Source organism: Rutidosis leptorrhynchoides, chromosome 1, assembly GCF_046630445.1.
Source record: "Rutidosis leptorrhynchoides isolate AG116_Rl617_1_P2 chromosome 1, CSIRO_AGI_Rlap_v1, whole genome shotgun sequence".
In the NCBI taxonomy this organism is placed as follows: domain Eukaryota; kingdom Viridiplantae; phylum Streptophyta; class Magnoliopsida; order Asterales; family Asteraceae; genus Rutidosis; species Rutidosis leptorrhynchoides.
Window position 1 is genome coordinate 706,714,792 of NC_092333.1, and position 17,252 is coordinate 706,732,043.

The 17,252-nt window shown below is 33.8% G+C and overlaps 4 protein-coding genes across 4 annotated transcripts; 2 read left to right on the top strand and 2 right to left on the bottom strand.

Annotated features, from left to right (window-relative positions):
* Positions 1-1,039: 1,039 nt before the first annotated feature.
* LOC139886176 (putative BPI/LBP family protein At1g04970) lies at positions 1,040-5,121 on the top strand. The gene is made up of 6 exons (XM_071869924.1): positions 1,040-1,517; positions 2,347-2,486; positions 2,597-2,942; positions 3,348-3,596; positions 3,954-4,079; positions 4,801-5,121. Exons 1-6 carry the CDS (start codon positions 1,113-1,115, stop codon positions 5,002-5,004), a joined length of 1,470 nt encoding a protein of 489 aa, XP_071726025.1. The 5' UTR covers positions 1,040-1,112; the 3' UTR covers positions 5,005-5,121.
* Positions 5,122-5,782: 661 nt separating this feature from the next.
* LOC139886178 (tRNase Z TRZ2, chloroplastic-like) lies at positions 5,783-8,200 on the top strand. The gene is made up of 8 exons (XM_071869926.1): positions 5,783-6,226; positions 6,745-6,907; positions 6,995-7,065; positions 7,171-7,266; positions 7,350-7,463; positions 7,540-7,608; positions 7,708-7,782; positions 7,920-8,200. Exons 1-8 carry the CDS (start codon positions 5,843-5,845, stop codon positions 8,010-8,012), a joined length of 1,065 nt encoding a protein of 354 aa, XP_071726027.1. The 5' UTR covers positions 5,783-5,842; the 3' UTR covers positions 8,013-8,200.
* Positions 8,095-11,150, bottom strand: LOC139886177 (3-oxoacyl-[acyl-carrier-protein] synthase, mitochondrial-like). Its single transcript, XM_071869925.1, has 14 exons — positions 11,008-11,150; positions 10,642-10,871; positions 10,426-10,533; positions 10,267-10,338; positions 10,107-10,193; positions 9,843-9,994; positions 9,650-9,730; positions 9,511-9,544; positions 9,366-9,432; positions 9,077-9,153; positions 8,894-8,954; positions 8,730-8,812; positions 8,497-8,568; positions 8,095-8,385 (listed from the first exon to the last, which is right to left on the bottom strand). Exons 1-14 carry the CDS (start codon positions 11,129-11,131, stop codon positions 8,221-8,223), a joined length of 1,413 nt encoding a protein of 470 aa, XP_071726026.1. The 5' UTR covers positions 11,132-11,150; the 3' UTR covers positions 8,095-8,220.
* Positions 11,151-12,038: 888 nt separating this feature from the next.
* LOC139886179 (uncharacterized) lies at positions 12,039-15,300 on the bottom strand. The gene is made up of 8 exons (XM_071869927.1): positions 15,151-15,300; positions 14,258-14,710; positions 14,084-14,164; positions 13,862-13,948; positions 13,671-13,766; positions 12,653-13,456; positions 12,513-12,552; positions 12,039-12,419 (listed from the first exon to the last, which is right to left on the bottom strand). The coding sequence occupies exons 2-8, from the start codon at positions 14,699-14,701 to the stop codon at positions 12,268-12,270; spliced, it is 1,704 nt and encodes a 567-aa protein (XP_071726028.1). The 5' UTR covers positions 14,702-14,710; positions 15,151-15,300; the 3' UTR covers positions 12,039-12,267.
* Between the last annotated feature and the right edge of the window lie 1,952 nt (positions 15,301-17,252).

Here is a 17,252-nt window from a genome sequence, read left to right on the forward strand (position 1 = left end):
ACCTTCTAGAAGACATAACAAAACGCACCACAAAATACACAAATGATTAACGCTAAACTCAAGAACATTCTGATCGTATGCGATAAGTGAGATTTTTTACATCGCGCCCCAGGTTTTAAAACCTTGCCATGGACCTTCACAAAGTGCAATGATTTCCCGGACCGTGACAAAACAAATGGATCTTTGGCGATCCAAAAGAAGATACCTTTGACGAGCCCATGAGTTTATCTTCAACCGTAGAAGGTCCTAACACCGATCGGTTCCAAGAAAGAACCCTAAAAAACACTCGATGAAACCCCGATCGCTGGATCAACTTCTTCATCCCGAAGAGCAAAAGATTTGTCACTTCTCGAACAAAAGTTCGTATTCTTCTTCTTTGAACATTCTAATAGTGTAAGGACTTGATATGTAAATCATGAGCACAAACCACAATTTACCAGTGTTGTAAAAGTCGGCCGACTTGGCCGACGCGTCGGTCGATGCGTCGTTTTTTTGAGTTCTCCGTCCCGTTTTTTCTAAAAACGACTCAAAAGACGGTCAAAGCTAAAAGTTCGGTCAAAGTCTGTCAAAGACGGTCAAAGTTGGCTAAAAACGGTCAAAATCAGTCAAATTTTCGTCAAGATGTGATATGTTTTTAAATTAGGGTTTGTTTTCAATTTTTGGGCCGCTCTTTTCTCTGTGTCCTTACTGATTATGTACTCGGTAACATTAATTGAGTTTGAAGTTTGATTGTATTTAAATTCAAGTTCTTATTTAAGAAATTTATGGTACAGAATCAACTATTTTATACATATATAAATATATATTTAAGAAATTATTAATAAAGTCAACATTGGTCAACGACCGATGCGTCCCCGACGCGTCCCCGACTCAGCCGATGCATCCTTTTTAGGTCTCGACCGATGCGTCCCGACTCGCGACTTTTACAACCTTGCAATTTACACACAACAAAACAACAAAAAATATAAGATTCTAATTCTAATCAACCTAATTCCAAATTCAATAACACTTGAAAGAAACTGATCAACCATTAATCATCATCATCATCATCCTCCCAATTCTCCAAGCTCAAATCTTGATTATTGAATTGTATTCTATATCTGTATCTCTTCATGTCACCAATAACTATATATCTAATACTCATATTCTCTCTTTTCATTCCACCAATCCCAACAACTGCTGATCAATCATACATCTCAATCCTCATAAACCAAAACGGCCTTAATTTCGTCAAGAATTTGCTCATAACAAAAGCAATTTCATCACTCACACCCACTCCAATTTCACAAATTGAAAAGGCTGTGAAAATCCCTGTAATTGGTAAAGTACGTATTGTTCTTTCTGATATTATAATTTACCGGGTCAATGTCGGGTCATCAGATGTTAGACCCGGTATATCAGGTGTTTCTATTGTTGGGTCAGGTGTTACTTCTGATATGACTGTCAATTGGCATTATTCTTATGGTTCTTGGGTTGGTCCTATTTCGATTTCAGATAGTGGGACAGCTGCTATTGAGGTACTCCCTATTTTTCCAGTTTCAAGATTTATTGAAAATGTTTAAGTCAATTTCAAATTTAGAAATTGAGCAAGTACTTAGCTTTTAGTTTTGTTATTGTTAGCATTTGGATACCAAATGTCCTTTTAGCTTATTTAAGAGGAAAATAAATAACTTTATATCGCCATAGATCATAATTAATGTGCGTTTGATAAAAACAGAATGATCAAGCGCTAAATGGTTCGAATTCACTAATGTTGTATTCTCTAGTTTTTTTTTTTTTTTTCCAGCGGAAAGGAATGGAAAAGAAAGGGGATGAAGTGTTTTACTATCCTTCCCAATCCGTCCAAATATGGGCGGAGAATGTTATTAACAAAATATTAATGTACTATCCTTTCTAATCCTCTACTCTCTTCTCCTTTCTGCTTAAAATAAAAACTCGAGAATCACTATTATTTTTTAATCCGTCTATTTCTTTTCCTTTCCATTATAAAAAAATCTAGAGAATGCAGCGTAAAAGGTTCTAATAGAAATTGGTTATGAACATTTGATAATGATTCTGAATCAGCTCCACCATTGATGTAAAAATAATGTATTAACCTTTTAAAGGAAGGAAATAAATGATATCGTTGTTTGATAAGTGTTGGTAATATTATTTATAGTCATTAAAGGAAATGAAGGTGTTGAATGATTAAGACGGTATTTCAACTCTGAATGGTTCAAAACATATTGTTGAACGGATCAACATCACTTGTCATGCAGATGTTAGTAACAAGCATATCAAATGCTGAGATTCAGTTAATGGGAAGTTTATTTCGTTATTGATGGGTGTTAATGTTTTTGTGCTAAGGTTACCGGTATGGAAATCGGTTTAGTGCTAGGTTTGGATTATCAAGAAGGATCGATGAAACTTTCGGTTATGGAATGTAACTGTCATATACGTGATATATCCATAGACCTAAAAGAAGGAGCATCTTGGCTCTATCAAGGGTATGTTTGTTATTACTTAGTTGACTTTATTACAGTTATTTCTGTTAGGACTGTGACTAGCTCATGTCACTACTCCAACATAAAAGCCCTAATATTATACATTCTTTTAGGATTGTGGATGCTTTTAAAGACGAAATTATATCAGCTGTAGAGAAGGCGTTTACCAAGAAACTGAAGAGTGAGATTTCAGAGCTTGCATCTGTTCTACAAACTCTTCCAAAACATATTCCGGTGGATAATGCTGTTTCGTTGAACGTTACATTTGTTAATAACCCTTTCTTGAGTAACACGTCATTAGGGTTCGAGATAAATGGGTTATTCGTGGATTCTAAAGTCAACAAACTTTCATACCACAACCATTTGCAGCCACCAATATCTTGTTCAGATCCTTTAAAAATGATTGGAATTGCCCTAGATGAAGCTGTTTTCGAATCTGCTTCCAACTTATACTACGATGTGAGGCCTAAATTTCTAAATTCAGCCTGTATAATATAATCTGGAGGTGGCAGTTATAAATGGGTCAATTAGGATTGTGCTTTATCTCTTACGGGTTAAACACCTAGCTTAAAAGGAAACGGGTCAAATGGGTTAAAATTCGCCTGCGTTATAATGCTTCTAATACATAAAAATCTCGTATTTGTTTTATGAAACAAAAAAAAATTAGATTATTGAAATAATGGTATACCTTAACTCATATTTGATACACTAATACTAGTTAATATGTGTTCTGGGTCAAATTACTCCATTGTGATCCAAACCCACTTTGACCCGTTCCTAAAGCTGTCCTACCACCCATTTTCCACCTCTAGTTATGAAGTTCAATAAATTTAACATATGGATCACATAAACTTGTACTTTCAGGCTAAGTTTATGCAGTGGATTGTGGATAAAGTTCCAGAACAAAATCTTTTGAACACGGCAGGATGGAGATTTATTATTCCGCAGCTGTACAAAAAGTACCCAAATGCTGATATGAATTTAAACATCTCTCTGTCTGATCCTCCATTAGTGCAGATAGCGTCACAGAATATTGCTGCAACAGTCTATGCAGATTTGATCATAGATGTCCTTGGAGCGGATGAAACAATCCCCGTTATTTGTATCTCACTGGTAAACTTCATTAACTCAAATGAAAATTACATAATAAGGTAACCATGTTTGGTCACAATTTTTTATTTTTATTTTTGGGGCTCAACCAGTCTTGTTTTCACCCATAAATAGGTAATAAACTTTCATGATATTTAAGTTACGGTAACTAAACTTCATTACTACTTCAATAATGGTGACTTTGCAGCTTAGATGTTGCTAACTTTGACCAAACATTGTCTTTTCTATGTAATAATTTTTTTATAAATAAGCAAAAAACAATGCATAATTGAAATTAGCTACATACGGAGTTATTGTAAAACTACATAAAGATTATCTCTATTTCGGTAGACATTCATACAAGGGTTTTTCTTGTTTTAGGTAATGTCTGGCACAGGTTCAGTTCATATTATCGGAAATAACCTTGCTGGTCGTTTGAATCTGGATGATTTCACCATGTCGTTAAAATGGAGTAAAGTTGGCAACTTGCACATGTTTCTTATTCAGGTAATCAATTTATTTGTTGTAGACAAGAAACATCTACTCACTTTTGAACCAAAGGTCGCTTGAAGTTCCGTTCTTTTTGCAAGTCTATAAAAATATCGTTTACAATGGTGGATCAAGAAAATTTTAAAACGTTAAAATTTGAAAAAAAGACGGGGAAATTTGTCGAAATTTAACAAAAAAATAAACTTAACGTCGGACTTCAACATATAATTACACTAAAAAAAATTTGATCGTCGAGGGCGGCCAACCTCGGTTGCCCCTTAATAGATCCCTCTGCTTACAAAGGCTTCTTGGTTTTTTTTGCCAAAAGGAGTCGGTTGACTGGTTCGTTAACATGTCAAACGGGTAATGTTAAGATGGGTCGGGTTGGGTTGGGTTGGGTGGGGTTGTTTGACCCACCAACACCTTTTTTTAATAAGTATGTTATTCTGATTTTCAGAAACTCACTATTAACATTATCATCGAAATTTTATAGGAATGAAACACTATAAGAGGTTAAATACTTGAGTATATGATTGTAAACCTTCTAAAATTTGACATATTTTCAAGAAAACACTCTTCTGCAAAATGCACGAGTAAAGTTGTTGGTATACTATTTTATAAGAAACTGTCTAAAGACAGATAAAATACACAAGTCCTATTACTCTAGAGTCATCTAAACTTGGTGGCTTATGATCACTTTAATCTTACTTTCTACTTTGTTCAATTTTGTTGGTTGCAGCCTGTAATATGGACAATGATCGAAACTGTTTTCTTGCCGTATGCAAATGCACGCCTCGGGATCGGGTTCCCTTTGCCTATAATCAACGGCTTTACGCTACAAAATGCTGAGATAATATCCTCGCAATCTAGAATCACAGTGTGCAGCGACGTTAGTTATGAGGAGTCGTTTAAGAGCAGCCACGCTCGAATCTACACTTCATAAGACTTGAAAGACAGTCATCATGTACAATGTTTGTATAGTTTGTACATAACTTTAGACCACTGTAATTTGCTCTATTATTAATTATTAATATTTTGAGTTATAAATAATGCAGCATAAATGATAATTATCAATTATAAATCAGATTTTGAGCATAGATTATTGACTTTGACATCTTTAACGTAGAAGATGTTGCAATTGATATTTGGACCTGAAATTGAAAAATAAAAAACTCGTACATATAAATGATAATCGACGACGACAACAAAACCTAATACCACATGTGGTGTATGAGGGAGGTGAGATATAGATAATCCTTCATCTATCCTGGAATAAAGACAAGTCATTTCTCCACCCAGAGTGAAACACTCTCGAGAGTAAAAAAAGTCATCCCTCTCTTTATTCGACGGATAAAGAGATTGTTTCCGAGAGGACCTCCGGCCTTAAAGTAGGAAAAAGTTTTTTTTTTTTTTTTTTTTTTTCAAGTACTAAAATACTAAAATAATAATGGACACTATGAAAATGGTAGAATCAAATTTTCATGGATTTTAAATCCTGCCTGAAATTTAATTTAGACTCTAAGAGTCAGTCAAGTCGCCAATAAATTGACGATTGTTGTCAACTCAATAGAGCCGTAATATAAATGATAATCATCAAGTTTAAATTACACTAAAAGTTCAAAGGTCTAGACTTGCTAACTCCTAATAGTTGAAGGGGTAACTCTTTACTATCATAGTTCTTGAATAAACACAAGATAACATAGACAAAGAAAAGATTTTGATTTCTAAATTCAATCCGAATTACAATAAAACCTTTCTTAAACCCTTGTTTCTCATACATCATGCGGTTCTTGATGTCAACTACAAGCCCTAGCTTTCCGTCTCCACCTCCACTTCACCAATATACAATAAAACAACCCCAATTTATACCATTTCAAAAACCAACAAAACCCCATGAAAATTCTGTAAAATCCCAGAAAAATTCAGGGTTTTTATCGGCAATTGGGAACGCAATTGAAGAACAAGAATATAGAAAAGCTAGGGCTGAAGTTATAAGAAAAGGAACAGGTTTAGATGGTTATAATATTGAAGGTGTTTCAATTGGTGGTCATGAAACTTGTATTATTATTCCAGAGTTTAAGTGTGCTTTTGATATTGGACGGTGTCCACCAAGAGCTGTTGCCATGAATTACTTGTTTATTACTCATGCTCATCTTGATCACATTGTAAGGTTTGCTTAAAGTTTGTATTTTTATGAATTTTTATGGTTAATTTAGTGAATTTGATGCTTATATTGAAGCAATTAAGTGTTCAGTTAAATGATATTATATTGGGATAGTAGTATGGTCTGCTTACTTTAACTTTTAAAAGTGATTATCTGATTTGTAGCTTTATAAGTTGCAGATATTCAGTATTTAGTGCAGATGCAACAAAACTGTATATAGGATCATATGGCTTATTATAATCTTTGAAAATATTGTCAAACACTTACCTAATTGTTATTAATTTATTATATGATTATCCAACTTCAAGCCACATAATCATGTGCAAACGCTCTCGTTTGTTGCATGTTTTCTTATGGTGTATTATTTGATTGTGCTTATTCTATATCGTTTAATCTCTAGCAAAACACAATATAAAACCACTCATAATTAATTTTGAAGTTTAGAGGGATATTTTGTTTCTTCAATTTGTTGATTTATATCTATAGAATCTTTATAAAGATCCAATCTTGTGGTTGTAGGGTGGACTACCCATGTATGTTGCGACTCGTGGGTTGTACAGCATGAGTCCTCCAACTGTATTCGTACCTTCTTCAATTAAAGAAGATGTAGAAAACTTGATGGACCTTCACAGGAAGATGGGTCAGGTGGAGTTAAACCTAGACTTGGTTGCATTGGATGTTGGTCCGTATTCTTTATATATCTCATTTTATCATGTGACATTAACACCTCGATGTTTCCGAATCCGTACCAATTTTGTGTTTTTTTCAGGAGACACATATGAGCTAAGAAACGACCTTGTTGTACGCCCATTTAAAACTCATCATGTTATACCCAGTCAGGTATATTCTATTGATCTTTGATATTATAGTATGTTATTTTATGATGGTTTTACTAATTAATGTCGAATTGCTCAATAATTGGCTTTATCGATTTATAATCTTTAGGGTTACGTAATTTACTCAGTGCGGAAGAAGCTAAAGAAGCAATACGCTCATCTGAAAGGAAGAGAGATAGAGAAAAAGAAGAAATCTGGTGTCGAGGTTGGTATTTTTGCCCGACATAAGTTTCTACTAGCACATTTTTCTTATCTTAATTTTTTGTGATTTTCTGTTTGTATTTTTAGATCACGGATATTATATTATCCCCTGAGGTGGCGTTCACCGGAGATACAAATTCTGATTTTCTACTCGATCCACGAAGTTCTGATGCCTTGAGGGCTAAAGTTCTCATAACTGAGGTACATGTTACAGTATTTCTACATCTATCTATGCGAAGTAATTTTGAATTCTTGACTTGATAATTATGTATTACAGGCTACTTTTTTGGATGACAAATGCACAATTGAGCATGCACGAGAGCATGGTCATATGCATATTGACGAGGTATTGTTTACATCGATACATTAAAGATGTGCACGAAATTAAGAATTTTATAAAGTTTATAATGTGTGCATGTGGAATAACTTTAGCATCAAACTTCAGATTACAGAGCATGCTAAGTGGATTAGGAACAATGCCATTCTTTTGACTCATTTTTCCTCACGTTATCATATCGAGGTAATCACAATAACCCTTGCCAGTTGTCACATATGAAACTAAACGATTTTTGCATGGTAGCTCTCGTAATCTAGAAGTGATGGAGAACACGATGAATAAACGGAGCATGTTTTTTTTTTTTAATTTGATGTTTGCAGGAAATTCGTCAAGCTGTGACAAAGTTGCAGTCAAAGGTTTCAGCCAAAGTGGTTCCACTTACAGAAGGTTTTAGATCAATGTACTCATCGTAATCGCATAATCTGGCTTCAATATGTGTATTTTTGTTCAATTTTTGTGTATACCTAGAGTTCTGAAAGTAGAGTAATGAAGCCGTTAAACCAGTTCAGAATCACTATTGTAGAAAGAAAACATCTTAAAGAATTAAGAGTTCAACAAAGAAATATTATCAGTCAAAATTGATTGCAATAAACTTTAATTTGTGACATTTTTTTGTTTTGTTTAAGACATGGTTGTGAAAAGAAGTGCAGCGTTTGTTCCCCCAAAACCAAAAGCATTTGATAAGGCTGCTCTGATTTGCATCTCTTTTGAAGTAGTCAGAGGCATGAAACCATCTTTGAAAATAGGATCTGGGTTCACCAAGTTGAGCGACAAAGGAGCAATTCCCTGCACCAATTGCAATAAAGCATGAAACTTTACATCATTAAAAGTTTATAACAGATATAATTAACGCAGTTAACTGAATGATACGAAGACTGTAGGATTGCGTATATTTACTTTATGTATGGCAAGAACTGTGAATATAGCCTCAACGGCTCCAGCAGCCCCAAGAAGATGACCAATGGCACCCTAATGGTACAAAAAAATCCAACATCAGAAAATCGAATACCATAATCAAGATCATCTTTTCAACTAATTTTTTTAATAAAGTTAAGAACTTCACTAAAAAAAAAAGTGGAAATTTCATATATTTTTTTGGCTTTTCTTCATGAAATCTCTATATAAGTTACCTTTGTGGATGAAAACGCCAAGGCACCTGATGTTGCATGATCCGAAAACAGAGTTTTTATTGCATGGGCTTCCACCATATCACCTGTTGCGCAAAAGATCAAACTTTAGACAACCCTTAATAATACTATTACATGAGCAGTTCAAGTAGATAAAAAAGGATCACCCAAAGGCGTAGAAGTAGCATGGGCATTCACATAGTTCACTTGATCAGGACAAAGACCTGACTGCAAATTAAAAAAAAAAAAATTAAAATTAAAAAAAAAAACATTTTTAGAAACAAAGTCAAATACATACAAATCTGAATCAGTGGGAATTGAATTATACATAAAAGACTTAACTTGATTACCTGCTTCAATGCACGTGACATGGCCAAAATAGCACCTCTTCCATCTGTGTGTGGTTGTGTGATGTGATGTGCATCACCTTAACAAGAAAAGTGCATAAATTCAGGATTGAAACACGTAATATTCAATCAAAGGTCAACTAGATCATACCGGTAGGTGATCCTTACACCACTATTTTTTGCTATACACCACTGAATGTGCTTCAGGATGTTGTATTGTACAATGCTTTAAAACATATATACTGGTGTATGGCTAAAAAGTGGTGGTGTAAGGATCATCACCCGATCATACCTGACATCCCATATCCACGAAGCTCGGCATATATATTTGCTCCTCTATTTTTTGCATGTTCGAGTTCCTATGTCAAAAGCTATAAACGTAAGAGATATAGACACAAGGATTGCATAAATAATATTCATGCACTAAAATTACTCACTTCCAACACAAGAGCACCAGCACCTTCTCCTATGCTGCATTTAAAAACATGGTTAATTACGAGTCATAGTGCTCATCGCAAAATGCTTTTTGTTATGCTATTTATTAGAAATATGAATTATAATTATATGCAAACATACACAAATCCATCTCTATCACAATCAAATGGCCTTGAAGCTTCTTGAGGGGTTGAGTTGTACTTTGTAGCTAATGCCCTTAACCTGATTTTAATAGATTGTATCCCATTAGTCCATACTGGTGACATAATCGAACTATAACATAAAAAAGTAATAACTATAAGATCATTGAGCAATCAAATAAAGATTTGAATACCTGGAGAACCCAGCTATAGATAATGCATCAATGCTGGCCTCTGTTCCTCCGGCCACCATGACATCAGCATCTCCAAACTGAATCATCCTTGCTGCATCACCTATTGAATTTGCCCCTGTCGCACAAGCAGTCACTGCAGCATGATTGGGTCCCTAAATTTTAAATTACTTAATTTGACACAAATCTTATAGCTTTACAACAGCTGACATTCACAAATAAAAATAAATAAATAAAATCAGTTTGTTTACTAATGATCACACACACCTGAAAACCATATTTCATGCTTACATGACCAGACGCCATGTTGATCAATATCCGAGGCACAAAAAAAGGACTAAGACGGCGTAGTCTCTGGTTTAGAAAACATACAACAGTCATCGTAAAATTTAATTTTAATTTCTGAAAAGAATTTATAAAAGCAAACCTTTTCACAGATCAACTGTGATGCATCAAGTATATCACCCATGCTTCCAATTCCTCCACCTATAGAAACTCCCTGATTTCGTCAAGATATAAACTTAATTAATAAATCATAATTAAGGCAAAACACAACTACCATGAAAAACATATATGGGAAAAATACGGTTTTCTCTTTGTCCTCCTGCTCAGACGGGATCCAGTTCGCGTCTTTAAGTGCTTCGTCTGCTGCATAAAGTGCATAACTTATAAACCTTGCAATTGATTTATTATGCTGCAAAAATAAACACAACCTAAAACATCAATAACTAATAATAAGATCAGATCTAAAATAATTTTCTATGAAAGATTATACTCGATAATAATTAATATCGTCTAATACCTTAGAATCGAGCCATTGTGACTCGTTGAATTCGCCAGGTTTAGTACCACAAGGTACAGTAGCAGCTACTTTTGAAGTCAATTGATCAAAAGTATACAACTGAGTATCCTGATCAAATTCATCCATTTTCAAGTCTTGAATAGATAAAGCCCTAATTCCACTTTCACCTTTTATTAAACGATTCCATGTAGTTTCAACTCCACAACCTAATGGTGTAACCATTCCTAAACCTAACAACAATTCAGAATTAAACACACAATTACTCACTAAAGTTTATTACTGCAAAAACTAAGTTCTACTAAACTGTCATTACATACGAATATCAACGTGAATAACTCATTTTGGAGAGAATTGAGATGAAATTACCAGTGATGACAACTCTTCTTTGAGGGGAAAATGGAGGTGGATTGAAGGGTTTACTTGAAGATGAGAATGAACGATGAATTTGGCGATATAATTGTGAAGATTTAAACCACCATCGTGTGTTCATGGTAGCTGGATTCTTACCAGAAATTGTAAAATTTGTTAAAACCCCTGATAACTGCCTGCTAGTTTTAGCTGACTGACGATGTTTATCTTGTTGTTTTTAGCCCCTGTTGTTTGAAAAAGATGTTACTTTACCCCCCTTAATAAACTAAGTATATTTATTTTATTTTTTATTTTTTTAGGTGAAAATAACGATTACTTAAATAAAAACGAAAAACATTTTCGAATAGAAAACGTCTTCAACAAAGGATACAAAACAGAACTCCGATGAGACTCGTACCTAGAAAACGACAAACGTACAAGTTATCTATACCTCGCCTCATCTTTAGAAAACCGAATCAAAAATCTAAACAACTTTGGGTTCATCAACAAACAAAACATAGACCCGCATGACACTACCAAACACGAAAACGAACAAACCGACTCAAACTTCTTGGAGGTTTTATTATTATTATTATTATTATTATTATTATTATTATTATTATTATTATTATTATTATTATTATATTGCAAAAATAATATATTTAAATAAATAAAATGAGTAATACTTTCTTTCAAAAGATGAAAACTCTCGTACAAGAAACAAAAATTACAAATAGGAAGAAACATCATAAAGTGTCATAGTGAGGTGCAGTTATCTTTATTAAGAAAAATAATAATAATTCAATCCTTCTCAAGTCAGGTTTTGAATTTTTTTAATGTTATTTTTTTGTAATATAATATTTGATGAAAAAAAAATATACCAAAGAAAAATACATATTAAACCGAATCCATTCATATAATTTTCATTAAATATTATATAACACAAATAAAATTGTTATTTTGTAGCGTAAAAATTAACAATAGGAGTAACATTCAATCGGATTTTTATTATGTATTTTCTCATAACCAAGGACCAAAGCCACAAACGATTAACAATAATATTACGTATTTCACATAACCAAAGACCAAAGCCACAAACGATTAACAATGTTCATACAACATGACCGAATTCACTACCCCATTGTTGTTGAAGGTTTCTGAAAATGTAAATACCACAAACCCTATTATACAATTTCAAACACTCCAATATCTATGTACAACAAAAACATATATAACAAACCACAACCAACTTGCTGTCTTTTCAACAAGAACAATAGTCTAGAAAGCAATGCATGTCTCCAAAGAGGATTTAGCAAGCCACAACAAGCCTGGATCACTCCTCTTCAACACCAAGTAACTTTCTGCTTTCCCTATCTCATCTTGAACTACATCTTCACAAAAACCAATCAAAAACAATATCTCCATTGCAGCTGCAAAACCACAATCATTAAACAAACTTAAAAACTGAAATAACTGTGATAACATATAAAATGATGATCGGAAAAAAAAAGAATGATGCTCACCATTGTAGCTAGCTATGTTCTTCTGAATTACAGGGTTAGCCTGCAGATACATCAATCATTAAATTAGATTATTAGTGTATTCAGTAATGAAAATTACAGTGTCTTTTTTTTTTCTTAGTATGAAAACTCATAGCACAAACCTTGCGTAATTTCTTGAATTTCGTTTCATTAGGGTGTTCAATAACGTTCTTGACTATCTTAACGAGAGTCTGAAAAACCAAGGAAGCCACTGATGGAGTAACTTCAGATTGCAAGGTCTCAATGGATTTTTTCAGCCGATTACAAGCAATCACAACTGGATCTTGAATTCTCTGTAGTTCTTCATCTTGCAGCATACCATCATCCGGGTCAGGCTCGTTGATTTCCCTCTTAAGTTCATTTTCAAACCCACCAACAAAGGTTTCCTTAATTTCTGCAGTAGTAACACTGTTTCGGGTCAATTCTTCACATGGTTCAGATTCCATAGCTTTAATGTCGATACTATCATCCGGGTCAGGCTCATTATTCTTGTTCAGTACTTCATGGTCATCAGGGTCAGGTTCATTAGTTTGTTTTTCACTAATGTCCATGGCAACTGATTTAGTCATGATCACATCCATAGAATCATCAGGATCAGGTTCATCATGTGTTTCAGATGTTGTTAAATGATTATTTGATGCAACCACTAAACGTTGGTAAGCAGCAGCGACTGAAGATGCTCGAGCATTAGCCAGTGAACTGGAAACTTGGTTCCCCCCAAGTTTATGAGACAAACTGCTACTACCACCAGTACTGTTACTACTACTATCAGCAACATGAAACTCGTATCCAAATTGTTGTGTCTTCTGGGACCCACTTAACGTGTGACCCGTGGATCTAGTCCAGTCCAGAGCAGCAGCTTCTTTATTAAGCTGACTATCCAGAGCATAGAACTTCGCATCATGTTCAGAGAAAACCATATGGGCCTGAACAAAAACCAAGTGAGTTAATGATATGGATCCGTTTACTAACAAACGGTTTAATTCAGGATTATGTCTCATTTCCAACAGGTGAAGCGGGTTAAATGTATAAATAAAGAGGGAATGGGTCGAATGGAAACAAAGAAGCCTAGACTAATTAGAATCATTTGTTACAGCAAAATAATACAGGTTACAGAGTATGAATGATATTAAAACTTACAAGTTCATGCAGAAGGGTCTTCTTAATGCTCTGATATTTTCTGAAACCTTTCAGATCATCAGTTCGAAGACGCAAAGATATCTCCTCCCCATGATTCTATACCACCAAATTATAATCAAAAAAGGAATATTAATTACACTTATACAACAGAAACTAGATGTTTAGTTACCATTATTCAGAGTGAACTTTACCTTGTTAAAACCAAGGATGCACACAGGACTTACACCAACATAACCTTCTGGAGCCATCTCAGTCATGATTCCCACACGCCACTTATGCTTTACATCAATAAAAGAGACCACCATTAGTAACATAACTATAGACCTATTAGCGCATCCCGTTCTGTTTGATATTTATTAATAGTAATTTTAATACTACAGTGTATCTAATCTGATTGCTAATACAGGTAATACCTTATTCATGATAGCAACAATTCCTTTATCTGCAGCAAGTGTGTGCATTAGTCGAAGTGCCTCTGAAGCTGGAGGATTTAACTATAAGACAAATATAATCATGTCATTTTCTTGAAAACATTGTTATAAAGAAGCTTAGCATTAAAATAGTAACATATATTATCAAAAAAATACCTCGATCCCTGGAAGTTCAAGCGTTTTAAAATCACCAAAAACATAGTTTCCTTCCGGAAGCTTCAACGGTGCATCAACTCCATTTGACATTCTTCTAATACGCTTCTCCTCTTCATCAAATCCAGCTATTCTCATATCCATCTTCGCACTTTTTAAAACTTGATCGATCTCTTCTTTCGGTACCCCCATCATCTGTATTGATTTCCCCTCGATGATGGAAGCTTCCTGCAAACTGAGACGTGCGTGCACATCCGAGAAAGGAGATAACAATTTCGATGATTTCTGAGATTTGACAATAAGCTTTAAAGTATCTGCTTTCACTCCTGTAAGTATTTGTAATTCGTGCCCTAATTCTTTGAGAGTGGCACTTGCATTCATACTCACGACGTACTTCTTTCCTCTCCATGTAACCATTATTTCATGATCATTTCGTTTTTGCTCCATTTTTACCTCCTGCAAGAAGGAACCAACTATTACTAACCATAAAACATGACAAAACCCTAGGTTTATTCGAATTTAGGGAAATCGCAGGGTTACCTAAAGATTGAAATTCACTTAATCCAAAACAAGCAATCAATAACTTGAATTTTGGTGAGTCAACAAAATCGAAAATTCAAACTATACTCACCATAAACTATCAAAGTACATACTTAGGGCTCCAAATTGAGGTTTAATTTCATTTATTGATCAATTGCAAAATTAAGGTTTTGATCATTCTAAATTCTTAAAAAAGCACAATATGTATAGCAATAAGCAATGGAATTTCTAATTTTGACAACATCCAAGGTAACGAATTAGATATTAATCGTACATATATCACCAAAAAAAAACTTAGATCAAACGATAACCAGTAAATTTACTTGAACAATCGATGTAAAATTAAGCGAAATTACCTTAATTTGGTACAGATTGAAGATGGATCGTGGGGATTGTAAGAAAGATTTGGTTGTAGGTAGCTAAAATCAGGAAATATAATTTATGATTGTATTGTATGGTATGTATGTGCAATGTAAATTTGTGTGTGTGTTAGAAGATGTATATGTATGTAGCTTGAATAAGGGGGAAGTATGGGATGGGGTACGTAAATCCTGACGTAAGCGTAAGAGATGGTTCCAGATGGGATTGACTTTCAACTTCCCTAATCAAAACCCAAACGGTGGTTGACTTGTTTGAACGCGCACCCAACTTTCAAAAAGAAAAAATTAAGCCATTGATACTTGTTGATATATACATGCGGTTGAAAAAAACCTTAACTTTGATTTTTGCATTGTTAGTACTTGTGTTTTGAAGAATTTTCGTGATTAGTATCCCATGATAATGTTTGTCAGGACTTTGTAACAACTTCGATTTTTTGTTAAATATTTAACGGCCGTTACATAAACTCTATGATTAGCTATATTAGAAACTTTTTTTTTTTCTAAGAATATTTAAGAGTATATAAGAGTATATTATGTGTTCTGTATTACACAAATTACATTCTTCGGGTTAGAAATATTTGAATTTTTTTTAGAAAAATTACATCGGTTAGTATAAGCGGGAACCGACATTTATGACTTACAAAACTTCCAACAATTAATTATATTAATTGGTTGTGTGCATTATAGAATTCCTTATATGTGTAGAATTTCTACGGTTAAGGTTTCTATAACATAGAGGATGTTAGATAGCGTGAACTGCGAAATCACTAGAAATTGTATCGTACGAGCGTGAGAGGTTTCATGTCGTTTTGTGAAAAATGAAAAGTTCCGGGAAGCCCCTAAGAACTTCCCCAATACCGACTCATGTCCCCTCCCAATATATTTTTGATTGTTCCTTAAGTCACTAAATAATTGAGAAACCTATAAATTGGTAACCAAATAACTTTAACCTAATTTCTTATGATCATAAAAAAATTTCTCTCCTCTCTTCTCTTGCTTCCAAATGACGGTTCCCGCTTTCACTAAGCGAGGTGGTTTTTAAAAAAAAATTCAAATACTTCTAACCCGAAACATGCAATCATGTAATACAGAACACGTATTAAAAAAATATATTCTTAAATGTTCTTGGAAAAAAATAAATAATTTCTAATATGGAAAATTGCAAAGTTTAAGTAACGTTCGTCGAATATTTAACCGAAAAATCAAGGTTGTTACTAGTTATCGTTAAAATGTGACAGACGTTACCATGGGGTACCAACCACGAAAATTCAGCAAAGCACAGGTACCAACGATGCAAAAAACAAAGTTTATTCCTCTGACGAGTTAATGTTTTTATATGGAGGTTAGTTATTGATCAACTCCCTTCGAGCTTGAATTTTCCTATATGAGGATTTGATATTGATGATATTAGATGCGTATTGTGTGGGTACCGGATACAATCAATTGATCAAGTCATTTTTTCTTGCTTCATTGTTTGCGATCTAGAATAGAATTTGTAGATGGGTATAAATTCAGCTACCTGTTTTCGGCAATTGTTAGGAATGGTTACACTGGTTCAATAGCTAGCATTATTCATCCGATGCCAAGAACAATTTTTACGTGATTTTTGCTGCTGCAAGTTCCTCAACAATACTATACTCGCTAATTGGTCGATGAAGAAAGAGATTCTTTTTTTATTCCACTTTTATTGTTTCATTCAATTGAATACATAGTAGAAGTTGTTGGAATTTATGTTGGGACTCTTGACTCATGAAGTCGTTGTAAGTTGTTTTTATCTGTAACATCCCAAAAAAATAAGGTAATATTTTATAAAGTATTAATTGTTACATTTATGTAAGTATTATGTTTGTATTATAATGGTTAATATTTAAAGCTTGTTAAGTTAAAGTTAAGATGGACTAAGGGTGCAAAGTTAGTTTAAGGACCTCCCATATTATGATTTTAGTGGGGAGGGAAGAAAGTGTAAATAAGGCAAAGACAATTTAATTAAATTGGTTAAATGCTGAAATCTCATTATCAGTTGCAAAAAAAAAAAAAAAAAAAAAAAAATACAGAAAGTTAGTGTGCTTGTGTGTGAG